The 13,546-nt window shown below is 44.1% G+C and overlaps 1 protein-coding gene across 1 annotated transcript; it reads left to right on the forward strand.

The window, feature by feature from the left end:
- On the forward strand, positions 1-12,969 carry LOC128711746 (glycogen-binding subunit 76A). Its single transcript, XM_053806630.1, has 3 exons — positions 1-96; positions 10,642-10,804; positions 11,032-12,969. Exons 2-3 carry the CDS (start codon positions 10,658-10,660, stop codon positions 12,967-12,969), a joined length of 2,085 nt encoding a protein of 694 aa, XP_053662605.1. The 5' UTR covers positions 1-96; positions 10,642-10,657.
- Positions 12,970-13,546: the final 577 nt, after the last annotated feature.

Consider the following 13,546-nt stretch of genomic DNA (forward strand, 5'->3'; position numbering starts at 1 on the left):
AGTCGAGCAGCTGATCCGGCATCTGTTCGGCGCCGATCAGCTAACCATCATCGTCACAGTGACAGCGATTGTTATAGGACTTCTAATAGAGCTACGGTAAGTCAGCAGCAAGCAAGAGCGCTCGGTTAGGATGTTTCGTCACGCATGCGCGCATGATCGTGTACCGATTTTGTGTTTTTTTTTTTTTCGGTACTGCAATGTGGCCGGATCTTCTACGCGTAGACTACGAAATCATTATGACCTCCATTTGAACTTTTTCCAGCCCGGTGTCAGTCGGTGCGAACAGAACGCGCGATGATGGGTTCGATCCAATTTTTCACTTTCCCCCACTTACTTGGCCAGCTTCACCACCGTGGGCATTGCACAAGGGTGTTTGTGTTGATCTGTGGACGCACATGCTGATTGACGAAAAGATCTTCAATGTTTGAGCTCCTCTTGATATTTGTTTTCATGATTTTTATCACACTTGGTGCGATTTTTATAAAGATACGTTAAAGAAATCTAAATCTAGGAGAATTCTAGGAGATTTAAAGGTTATTTTAAAAAAATAGAGTTGCACATTCATAATAGAAATTTCTAAAATTATTTAGGTAATTAGAGTAAAATTTTCCCAAAACTTATTTTTATAACAAGAAAATTTAACCTATTTTAGGAAAACATGAAATTTGGAAAATAAAAAATGCAATTCCACTTACAAAATTACATGAACTGTCAAAATTTTGAGATTCGCGTAACTCGAGTGTCGCGTAACTCGAGTGTCGCGTAACTCGAGTGTCGCGTAACACGAGAAATGACTACTCACAAAAAATAATTCTGGTCAATGGAAAATTCTAAAAAAAAAACTCAAAGAATTGCTATAGGTTAACTAAAATAAAATTACTACCTTACTAAAAAAAAAATTATGGCCAAATTCAAACTCATCCTTTAACATTGTCCAAACGTACAGGTGATGCAATGTGTGATGCTAACTCCCAGTAACTTTCAACACTCTGTAGTTGAATGCGTTAAACTGTTTTTCTTTCTTCGTAAGAACGACCATTTTACACAGCCTCACCAAAGAATACGGTTAACCATCTTCAATTCAAACCAACTGGAAACAATATTGTATGTTGCATCACACACTGACCCGATCTCCGTTTAGTGTCGGGACTTGTGCGAAATTATCCCACCCAAACCCTCCCTTGCCCCTCCGTTCGTACAGTGACGAAGTTTCTTATTTGCGTCCTGCGGGCGGTGTCGCTTGCGCTTTCCTTTTACTGAAAGGAAAAAAAATCTATTTTCAAACCCCCGTGTGCGCCCTGCTCATATCCTGTGTGTAAGTACTTGCTTAAAAATAACACAACCCAAAACCCGTATCAATTTTGTTTGGTCGCCATTCCGCAAAACCACCCCAAGACCATGGTGTGCAATATTGGATATATTGGTTTGGGTTACTATTGCCAAAAGGGGGACAAAAATGCTCTTACCTGTGCGGAACAACGAGTTCACCTGACCCCTACCCCGTTGCAGGTAGTTGTGAGAGAATTCCCGTTGCAACAGACCATCCGCGGAACAAACATTGTCCGGTCGGAGTTGACGTACTGCCCACCCACGGGATTGGGTGTGCGATGGCCGCCCAAAGGATGCACAGGTAGATCATGGTGAAATGTGAACGATCAGGTGATGATTGACGCTATTGGATGCGAGATATGGGGGCGGCCAATGGCCGAGCCCTTTACCGTCGGCGGTAATCGCCCGATCGGGAACCAGCTGACGATCCCACGACCACCGATACGCTCGTGCACCGCTTTTATTAGCAGCGCACGCTGAATTTAGATCAAGACGGCTTCATCAACTGACTCGCGGGTAGCCAGACAGTCTGACGATCGGGGCAGTAAATTACGCCGCCAGCAATGGAAACATGGCGCCGTGTAGAAGGTCAGATGATCAAACAATGTGTTGACAGTTGACTGCAAACCGTGTGTCTTTCCGCTCCTTTCAGTGCTGCACGCTGTCCAAAATGGGAGTTCCGTTCGATTAAGCACACTCACTCGGTTTGTTGCACTTACACTTGCACAAACACCTGTACCGTCGATAGGGCGAGTGTGATGGTGTTATTTATCTGTTTGATTACTTTATTACTCCGTCCGTCGCTATCACCGTTATCGATCTGCCGTAAAACAAATGTATATCGCCATGATCGGTTCAATTAGAAACGGTGTGCCGCAAGCAATTGACAAACTTGCGATGCGTTCGCTTTGCAAAACAGCACGCCCATAAACGAAACTGCATTGTCATACGGTGGGCCACGGTGCTCACACCCATCCACGGACTCCATACGGCAGCAACATTGCTTGAAATGCATTCGAAAAACAAAACCGCCCGTATATCTTTCGACGCGCACCCATTCCGCCCACCGTTGCTAATGTCATTTGAAGGTGACCACACGCTCCGGAGCATATACATTTGCTTCGCAACGTTTCCACCCGGCTCGGGTTGGGTTTGGCCGAATTTACGACATATTGTGTTCGTCTAGAACCATCATCCGGTCGTCTCTCACCGTGCTTTTCTTCGTGCTGTAGGTGTTCTAATGCGTTTCCTTCGCCGGCTTCACGGCCCTTCTAAAACTCTTTCCACGCGTATCAATCGGACGGGATTGCATCATTTGCCGTGTTTGCATCGATCTTCTTTCGATACATTGCTTGCAAAGATGGCGCTGGTTTACCGTCTTCGTTGGTCGTGGAGGGGGGTTTTTTTTCGGGACACGCGCACGTGCTTCGCATCTTTGCCCTTGACCGTGGTGCTTTGACGATTGAATTTATGAATTGAGAAATTCACTCCAAATTAACTGTCTAGTGCGCCGCCCGGTACGAATGATCAGTGCGTGCATCGGTGGTACGAACCAACGACCACCAGGCGTCTCCATAATACATTCTTTAGCGTTAATTAAGGGGGTGGTATACTCGGGCTGTATTTTATTATTTATTCTCTCAAGAATGGACGGCTAATGGAGGCCGTACATTTAAACTTTGTTTATATGAAATTGTAGATAATGTTCTGCTGACGCGATAAATGCGAAAAATTTCCTTGAAAATTTCCTGCAAAATGATTAGATTTTCGGACGTTAAAATTAAAATTGAAGGTTTTCAAACATGTAATATTAGAAATAGAGTAAAAACTGTGTAGAAAAATCGCGTACAAAAAATGATAAAAAATCCCTCGCGGAAATCGCGGAAATAATCGAAGTTTTGATTTTTGTCAACTCTGTTGCAACACTACAACTTTGGAGCGCATCATAAACTTCAGATATACCGTTCTGAACCGAATTAGGGAAAGCTTCAAATTTCGGACATTCGTTAGGTTTTAGCTGAATAATCTTTATACACAAACTATAACTACACCGCTGATTAATTTTACCATTATTGCCTTTAGATACTAGAAACAATTTATAATATTACTGGCATCTATTGAGTTCTATTTTCGCGATAAATAAATATGTTTCACCCGTCAGCAGTGCTAGCCATACCTAGCAGTTTTGCTTCAAACCGACTCTAGTGTAAATTCATCATCATTTCAACCTTTATTCTAACCTTGCTGCATCGAAGTATATCGGAAACGGCTTTTGAGATTATATCAACGAAAAGACTATAGTGGTTTATCATTTTACACTCTGAATTCTACAAAAAAAATCTTATTTTATTTTGTCCGCAATTCGAATTATGGTGTTTTACCTTGTTTTTTATTCCAAATAACCAAAATAAATTGTAATTGTTCTCAGACTTATAGAAGAAAACCACCTCAGTAGGCGCAAAAATGTCACGTCAAGAGGAGAGGGGGAAGAAAGGGTTTGTTTTGCTCGCAAGATTGAACTGAAGGAGCAAGAATGTGACTAAGATCGTGTACAGGCGTGTCTCTTGATGTCTCTATTTGGGCGGTGATAAGTTACAAATTAGATAGAACTAGACTAGAACTTTTAGTATAGAAAACGTGTGTTTTGTGAACCGTATTGACAAAGTTTTGGTGCTGTCGGAAAAATTAGTTTAAATCGTCTGTAATATGAAATAAAGCGTCGCACGTTGCAATTTCGTGGGATTTTTCAACGTTTCGAGTTATTTTTGATTGAAAATGCTCATCCCTTTCTTAAATAAGATGGCTTTTGCTCTCTTAAACCAGATTGTGCTGTGTTGTGACCAATTTAATTTCTATTTAATAATAATAATAATATGGGCGAAAGGTTCGTTAAGTTTGTAATTCGATCCAAAACGGTAGTTTCCAATAAAGTAGACAGTCGAAAGCATATTTTAAGCCAAAAAAAAATTACTGAATCTTCCAGAGTGTACTACACCCTTAATTCGATTCGTTGGCAGTCGGTTCGTGAATGGTGGTGCCGAACAGAATGATGATGATATTTCGTCATTCTATCGTAAATAAAAACCGACTATCCATTTCCGTGGGAATTAAATGGGTGCATTCAATCAATTGGGTGTAATTAGTACCGAACAGTTACTTGCCTTTTACTTGATTGTTATTTCATAACGTAAAAAGACACCCCATTTCTTTCTTCTTTGTCCACGGTTCACCTTAATCTCATCACCGTCATACACGACACAACGAAACGACTCCTCCAAGTCCGGAGTTGATAATGCGATCCTGCGATAACCATCTGTGTCAAGCACAAGCTGTTGGAGTGATTCATTCGATTGGCGCCAAACCAACCATATTTTTGGCCTTGACAGTGAAATTAAACCCGGCCGTACGAGGTGGGGATGGTTTTCTTGGGGTGAACTTTTACGACCATACCGTTTGAGATGAACTAAATTTCGGGCCACGCTTTATACAGTATTCAGCTAATGAAATTCTTCCTCTGGATCCAGATTTATATGCTCTCCCTCTCGTTATGTCTCTTCATGCTGTGTTTATAGTGCCTTCAGCTTGCTCAGTTGCTGTTATCACGCAATCGTGTTGGTAAACATTCCGCAAACGAATTCACAACCATATGACGCTCGCCGGAGACGCCGGAGCCGTCTGCTGTCAGCATAACCCTGCGCCGGGCACTGGCTGCCCGATAACGGCCACTGTTTACTGTTTACGGTGTAACGCTGATAGGCGGTGGACGGATTACACCGGTCCGGCCGGTCTGATCGTTGGGTCGGTGCAACGGTTCATGTTTACCAACGATTAGGAAGTGCAGCAGCAGCGCCCGCCCGGCAATGGGATCGGATCCGTAGCGCCAACATTTGTAGCCATCGAACCGTTTGTAGCCATTCGTTTTTTTTTTTTTGCTGGTATATTTTCTAGCTTCGGTTGCATTTCGATGAAACAACCGCATACTACCACCCAGTGCTCCACGTGAGTGTTGCATGACACTCACATGTGGCTGGTGCCATATACACTCTCCTTAATTAAGGAATAAACTATCACGTAATAAGGCGACGAATGAAGGGAGTAATTGGAATGTAAATTATAAAAAGTTGATTTTTTGCTAATAATGTTAAAATAGTACCGCCGTTATAGTTAGGTTAGTGCGTGTACGGAGGAAGCAACATTGCTCGTGTTTCATAAACATCTCATTTTCGAGGAACATCGAACCACTCAGCATCATAACGCGATTCGTTACATCATGACCAGGCACGTGGCCAGGGTAGGGGCTAGTTGTGAATTAGTTCGTTCTCAGTAGCCTTGGTAGTAAACTGACATTACCTTATTAACACTTGTAGCTAGGAAACCTTAACAGCATTGGTAATAACTATCATTACAATATTAATAATTCGGTAAATAAATTAAGTGTGCTGTCTTTACATTGATGATGATCTTTGTAATGTGAAGATTTTCAGCAGCTCTACCATTTCCTCTCAAACCCCAGTAGTGATGAGCACAAAGCAAACAGAATGAATGTATGATTTAAAAATTGCTAGAGAGTGAGTTAATTCAAATCTCCCAGTAGATTATTTATAACTCTTTTGCGATTTAACTCATTCACAGAGAATTAATTCACTCAAAACAGTTTTGATGAATTTCTTCACGGAAATATGGGGAGCTCATGGTTTAAAATATGAGTTAACTCATGTGTGAGTTAACTCAGGATTTAATTCTTCGACGACCTTCAACTCTGTATTTTTTTCATACATTGAAGGTCGCTGTGAAGAGTTAAATCCTGTCTTGTATGTTTTAAATCATGAGTTGAAGGTCGCCGTGTAGAGTCAAATTCTGAGTTAACTCACATATGAGTCAAAGGATCGCCGTGAGGAGTTAATGAATTAAAGTAAGGGTTGCAATTTTTAATTCACTGTGAATCAGTTGCTAGACTAGAAAAATTTATTTTGTGTTGGTAAATTTTTTGCGAGTGAGATAATGAGTTAAATCCTTATTCTAACTCTTTGATTCAGATTTAAATCCTTGCAATGAATTAAAATTCCCATCGCAATGGTTCAACAGTGTGTGGAAGAAGATATAAACGTAGAACTTTTTTTTAAATCTAATCTTAGAGATGGGAATAACAGCTCACTTTGAAGATTCAATTCAGAGTGGATGAGTTGCATACAAGAGTCAACTCTTTTACCGACTCTTTCAAGAGTAATTATTCAAAAATTTGCGCGAAGGGGGAGGTGGAGGTGAAATGCAAAACGTTTAGGCCGTATTGCTTTTAATGAGCAGGGGAAAGGACAACAAGATCAATAACTCTGCGAGCAAGTTTCATCACAAATGAGTTAAAACCACTCTTTGTCAAGATTCGAGTGAACTAACAAAACTTAATTCATTCATTCACTCTGACTCATTATGCACATCTCTAATCTTATCATTTAATTCTACCGATCGATAAAAGAGAAGGTAGACGACTTGCAGTGCAAGAAGTAGAGATCGAGCTAAAGATATTCACAAAAAGGTTGGTTGGTTGGTTGCATGATTGGAGATACTTTGAAAAAAAGTTTCTGTGGATATATTCACTATAGGTTATCGTATTATCCATATCCCTCAACTTCAACTTATCCTGCAAACCCAACAATCTTAAACCAATCTACCCGAAATTGTTTGTTTTTTGCCCAAAACTACCAATTCTTTAATGTTGTTAATTAAGTTCATTAAGTCAAGTTGATTAAGGGGTTAATCCGATGCTTTGTACATTAGTTGAATTTAATAATTAATAATAATAATTCAACAATAATGTTCCGCTCAATAATACAGTTCGAAAATTCTTTCTTATGCATTGTTTCTGTACCGTCTGTGATAAACCTGGTCGTTTTCACGTGATTCCCCCTCCAAACAGCTGTCCATCGTGGAAAGTATCGCTCGGCAACTAAATCACCAGCTTGATCATGTTTCATGCCCATACCACACTTCACAGCCAATAACGCAAAAATCAACGTCCTTCATATGATATAACCCACAACATAATGCATCATAGTGTCAGTAGTTTACCATTGAAAATCATCTATAATTAAATTGTAGCACGCTCTGGCACCACGCATACCGTTTGCAGGCAGTGGCGCGATCGCCACCAGCAGACGTATTTCCTTCTTCTCGTCGCTTTAATTACTATTATCGCCCCGTGTCTGACACTGACAGACGTTGCTAGTGAACCACCACCGTCACAAGTGCCTGCTCGGATCGAATCTGTCTAATCAGCGTTTGCACGAACACAGCCCCACGTTCCGCTTCGTATGGATCGAACCCTGCTACACGCGTGCGACATTGACATTAGTCTTTTTTTAGGATACAACAAAAGAAGTCGTCCTCCGGGGCCACATCGGCAACATTGCTGCTGGTTGCCCATTGATCCGCCCGAAACACTTGTATCAATGGCACATGCCTGCAAGGGTTCGCTTGGGCGTACAGCGTGAATCGCTTTCACCCTCGCCCGTTGGCGGGCAGATGCGATCGGCATTGCGCCGTGAATTGCGCGTGCGGTTGGGTAGAGCGTGAACATAAACGCCCTCAAAACCCATGTTTGCTGTTGGTTGGGTTTTTTTGTTTAGTTTGGTTTGTTTTGAGCTAAGAATAGGACGTTTCCGCAGCATCGGTCTGCCACAACCGGATTTTCTAACCCACCAATGCTCTGTATCCTTCTTTATCCTTCGCTTTCCCTATACACTCCGTCCGTTCAGTGCGGTGGTTTCATGATGCACGCATCTTCTTTACCTTCAAATGTGCCGTGTCTCATCCTTAGGAAGGGATCAGCTGACATTTTGGTTTGTTGTTCACGCAACAATGTGCGAGACACGGGGCCTACAACTGGTCGGTGACTGGTCCAATTTTAATTATACCTTCAATTATCTTTTTTTCCAGATTACATGAAGCTTGGTCACTCTACGTCTGGTGGTGGATCATTTTGATCAGGTTCTTATTGATTTTTGTTTACTTTTGTTTCGTTTTGTTCTAGCGTTGTTGTTGGTGCTGTTTTGTTGTTGTTGTTTCATCGTTTTTGTTGGTTCTTTATAAACTTTATATAAATTTTTTTTTCAAGAATTCATTTGAATGTTTCTTCTTTCCAAACACCTTTGCTACATTGACACGTTTGCAGGGGTTTCGAGTTCAACTAGAATGTCCCGACAAATATCTGGAATTCTTAACATTTTTTTCTTGTAACTTAGAGAGATTCAGATTCATTCATTCATTTCAAAGAGTCATTCCGATTCATGAATCCGTTAATAATCTAATAATCTTAAGTGAATCTAAAGGATTCGTGGATTATTGAGGATCAATAAATCTTTGAGAATTCTTAAGTTTTAAAGATTCATGAATCTTTATAAAAGAGATTCAGATTCATTCATTCCATTCAAAGTGCCTTAAGGATTCATGACTCTTTATAATAGAGATTCAGATTCATTGGTCCGAATCTGATTTATCCAACTCTAATTATGATCTTATTCATTGATGGGTTTGAATATATTTTCTCTCCTCGTTGCTGTGTTTTCTCGTTAGTAAGCGACTTGACTAAAGTAAATTTTTGGTTGCTGTGTATGATTTGAATTTTAATAAAAGGAAAACAGTGTTGAAGTTCAAAAACTCTTGACTATAAATAGAAACTAATAGAAAGCTACCGGTTTTCCACTAGGAAAAGTTCCAGAAAGTACGAAGAATTCCAGATCTACCTCGGCACATTCTAGTTCAACTTGAACAGTTCTAGTACAACTTGTGATCCCGAAAATCCTATACAACTATTCATATGTGTACATAAGGAAGACAGTTTGCAACGCTTATTACACTGCTTTACATTGAACTACACCACAAGTTACACACCTCGCATACGATCGATCGATCGATGCACCTGAATACGACACAGCCCCGAATGCTTGCGTTCCGTCTGTCTGTACACGCGTGCGTCTCGTAACTCTGCTACCACTGGTTTGTTGCTGGCGTTCGTTAAGGAACAGGACCGTACGATACGCGAATGCAAAAGGCGCCAGACAACAGTATTTATAGAAAGTTCGTAATTGAAACAGCAACAAAAATCCAACGCCCCCTTAAGCTGATGATTTTCCGCTTAACGTTTGAGCGTGGTTTTAATCGAATTGTCGTTGAGCGCCCTAGGAAGAACAAAAGAAAGTATTTGTGTTTGTGTCTCTGATATTGATAACGCACTAACATTCCTTAAATAAAACCAGTTTGGTGTAGAGGCATTAAGGAGCAATACTTAGGAGTTTCATACTGTAGCTGTGTGAGAGGAAAAGAAGGAAAGCTTAATCGATGAAAGTTGTGGTGGGGCCAGTAACCGAAACAATAATTCCACCCCCCCTCTCCCTCCTCCCCCATCCCCTCCCACACTTTAAAATGCTGACCACCAGCATCCCCTTTGAGCGGGATTCGCAATTTAATTCATCAACCTCACCACACCCTTTGGTAAGGCAGTAACAAACATGCGTCAGCAGTGGGGTCGCGCGTACTAGTGAAACGCCATTCGTGCCATAAATAAATTTAATTGAAAATAAGCAAAAAAAAAAAAAACACACACACACACTCGTTTCGTGCGTTTGCTTCTACCGTTTTTGGATGAGTGGAGACGTTGAGAGGATCGTACAGAATTGGAAGCAGAAGAACAGGAAAACAAGCTGTCGAAGATTTCTTGAGCGTCAAGCAAGATCTCAAAGCCATTTGGCAATATATTTATATATTTTCTCTATTCCGGTACAGATTTGGCGTATGCAAATCCAATCCAATGTGATGCAATCGTCCGTGCAGGAGGATGGCATGTGATCGTAGTGATGGTGTTTTCGTTTTTGTTGGAAGGAGGGGGGGGGGGGAGGGGGAGAGGGGCAAAACATTTCCATTTCGCTTGCTTTCTTTAGTGCTTTTTGCTTTTATTAATGAATCGATACGGTTTTCGAGTGCTTTAATTGTCTTGAAGTCAGAATAAGCATCTTGGAGGGAGCTAAAGCGCGAAGAAATCCATGCAGCAATTGCAATACACTCGCATCAGTCATATCCTTAACGTTATTGGTTCAATGTTGAAATTGTTAAAAAAAAATACCGACTTAATTAACCATCTGGCATTGTTCACTTCTAACGATAAGACATACTCACACCACGCAAACCGGCGTACCATTTAGCGCTGTAGCACCAGGTTGCTAAACCAGCTTGCAAGTTATCAAGCAGAATTGTCCGAGGAGAGGCTCCTGGTGGACTATTTCAATTGATCGTGTCTTGTTTGGGTTATTTTTCCGACAGAAACTGCCTTGCTTCCATGACCACATCGGGCGATCCGTCAGCGACTGGACCTGACAGACCGTGCGGGATCACCGCACTGCTGCCGAGCGGTATGTCTTGCCGGAGCCGTGCCGAAGCCTTCGCCCGAAGCTTACAGTCCCGTTTGCGGAACCTTGGCTCCCAGGTAAGCCTGCATGGCCGTGAGTGATCGCCATATCCTCTGCATCGCTGGTCCCGTTCCTGCTTGAAGTTCTGTCTCCCAAACGCATTGTCGTTGATGTTGTCAACTCTCTTCCTTCATTCCATCATCGTTTGTAAACACATACAACGTAAAAGCTAGTGGAGGAACTGTAGAAGTCACTAACGATAGACTTGGATTGATATTCATTGGATGATTGTGTTCCGTTGCAGGGCAGCACCGGTGATGACGATGATGACGAAGGTCGACTTACGGCGGAGGAGCAACAGCAGCAGCACACGGAAAACACCTGGCTATCGGCGGGCGCGAACGACCAGACGGGCGTAACGAGTCTGCAGCCACTGCGCATGATTGTTGCCAACGAGGCCGACTCCTGCTTTGACTTTGGGCTGGAAGCGGAAAGCCCAAGTTCCCCCGTGGAGGAGTGCGAGTACACACGGTTGATCGAAACGGCGACAGCCACCCCGACCAGTTTGCCCTCCATCGCGGCAGTCAGCGAGTCGGCCGTAGTCCAAGCACCCGAATCGGGTTACGTCTGCTCGTCGCCCTGCTCCACACCACAGGGTTCGGCCGCGAGCAGTCACAGCAGTTCGTCCGACTGTCAGTTCTACGATCCGGACAGCTCCGACCCAGAGCAGCGATCGGTTAGTGGGTGTGAGTACTACGATTGCACAATCCCGGTGGCCGGTAGTTTGCGATCGGTGGGAACCGGACCGTACAGCTGCGCACCGCCAACGGGCGACCCTGTCCTGCAATCCGCTGTTAATCCTACCGGTGAACCGGCGCAGCATGATGACAATATCGCACACAAGCCCACAGCAACTACCTCAGCGAATAATCCCTTTACCGGCGTAAGTCTATCTAGTCAGGCGGCGAACGGACACATCCCGGGCTACACCACGGCCGGTGCGCTCGACAGTGACAGCTGTTCCGAGTCACTACCACCGTCACAGTCTACGGAATCGAACATTTCCACCTTCACGGGGATGAGCTCGAATTCGAACAGCACCCTGCAGGACGTCACCATGGAACCGCTGGACGATCAGCCGGGTGCAGATATCCCGGACGGTGTCCACTGCTCGGCGCCCCATCGGATGGGCAATGGGCACGCGATCATGCCCCGCGGTACAGTCATCAACGCCGACACGGAGCTTGGCCTGATGGGGCGTGGGCTGAAGTACGAAGAAGACTCCGACGTGCACGGTGAGGATGGTGCTGGCGGTGCCCAGTGCACCACCCAAGGTGCGGCAATCCAGATAGCGGAGGTTGAGAAAATCCTCCATGATTGTACAATGACCGATCGGCAGGGGGAAACTGTACAGAACAATCACGAACACAGCGCTTACAACGATGCGGATGACGACGAGGACCGAAAGCAGGGCCGCCGGGCGACGATGTCGTCGGGCGACGAGGATGAGGAGGAAACGAAACCGCAGCGTATAAGGCGATGCTCGTCGCTGAAAACTGGCAAAACCCCACCCGGCACACCGGGACGGAAGAAGATCGTCCGGTTTGCCGATGTGCTCGGGCTGGATCTGACCGACGTCCGGACGTTTATGGACGAGGTGCCCAAGGTGCCGCAGTCGGCGTTCGAGGACCTCACGATCGCACCGGCGGTCGAGCAACCGATGCCGGAGATCATCAGCCTCGGACCGAAGGTGGACCGTGTGCTGGTGCCACTGTTCCAGCAACCGGGCGCACTGCCCTGCTTCCTCGACCGGGTGCGCGAAAAGCAGGTCAACCTGGAAAATGCGGCCGTTACCGATCCGATCACGCTCACCATCACCGGCACGGTGCGTGTGCGCAACCTCGACTTCCACAAGTCGGTGTACGTGCGGTATACGCTCGATAATTGGCGCAGCTACGCCGACCTGCAGGCCGTCTATGCGGAGAACTCGTGCGATGGGTTTTCGGACAAGTTTAGCTTCACGCTGCACGGCAACTCGGTGCAGGTGGGGCAGCGTATCGAGATGGCGATACGGTTTCACTGCAGGGGGGAACAGTTCTGGGACAGCAACTACGACACCAACTACGTCTTCCAGTGTTTGCCGATTACCCAACCGACGCCGATGATCGCGGCCCGCCCCCTGACGGAACCGTCCACCATGTTGACCTCCTCCGAACCGGCATGGTGCAGCAATTTCTACTAATAAGAACGCAACAGACACACATGGCGCCCGTATCGGCGCATCAATGCAGTAGTGCAATGAAACACTCAAAGTATGTGCCATCCCGCCCCAGGATGCGCTTGCTTGGCCATCGGTTCGTAGGGTCGTAGTATTAATGAACTGTTTTTTTTTTTTTTTAATTCGAATTTCAAGCTATCGCATCGATCGTGTGATCGTCATGCTAAATGTACCAAAGTTTTATCCGAACGCACTTGGAAACAAGGAAGGAACTTAGGAGAAGCAGTGCGAAACAATACGCAAAAGTAGTAGTGTAAAGTGTGAAGAAATACAAAAACCCTACAATCTGTTATAAAAGTTGATCGACTCCCATCTGAGCGACAGGTATTTTAAGCGAAATTATCTCCCTCCCCTCATTTCGATATCGTCAAGGCAAAGATGAATTAATCACTGTTGAAAGCTTTAGTAAATTAAAATCAGATAGTAGAGATTAGCAGGTAGCAAAGAAATGGAAACGGAATGGGAAGAGATGGAGTGTGCATCGCGTGTATATGAGAATGTTGTTGAGAGCGTTAAAAAGTGTTATGTTTGCTAAAGTTTA

Source organism: Anopheles marshallii, chromosome 3 (genome assembly GCF_943734725.1).
Source record: "Anopheles marshallii chromosome 3, idAnoMarsDA_429_01, whole genome shotgun sequence".
Taxonomy (NCBI): Eukaryota; Metazoa; Arthropoda; class Insecta; order Diptera; family Culicidae; genus Anopheles; species Anopheles marshallii.

Bases quoted from the DNA above. Each gene is read 5' to 3' on its own strand.
- LOC128711746 (XM_053806630.1), top strand. From the start codon at position 10,658: ATGACCACATCGGGCGATCCGTCAGCGACTGGACCTGACAGACCGTGC. The intron at 10,805-11,031 runs GTAAGCCTGCAT...GTTCCGTTGCAG, and splicing joins TGCGGAACCTTGGCTCCCAG to GGCAGCACCGGTGATGACGA.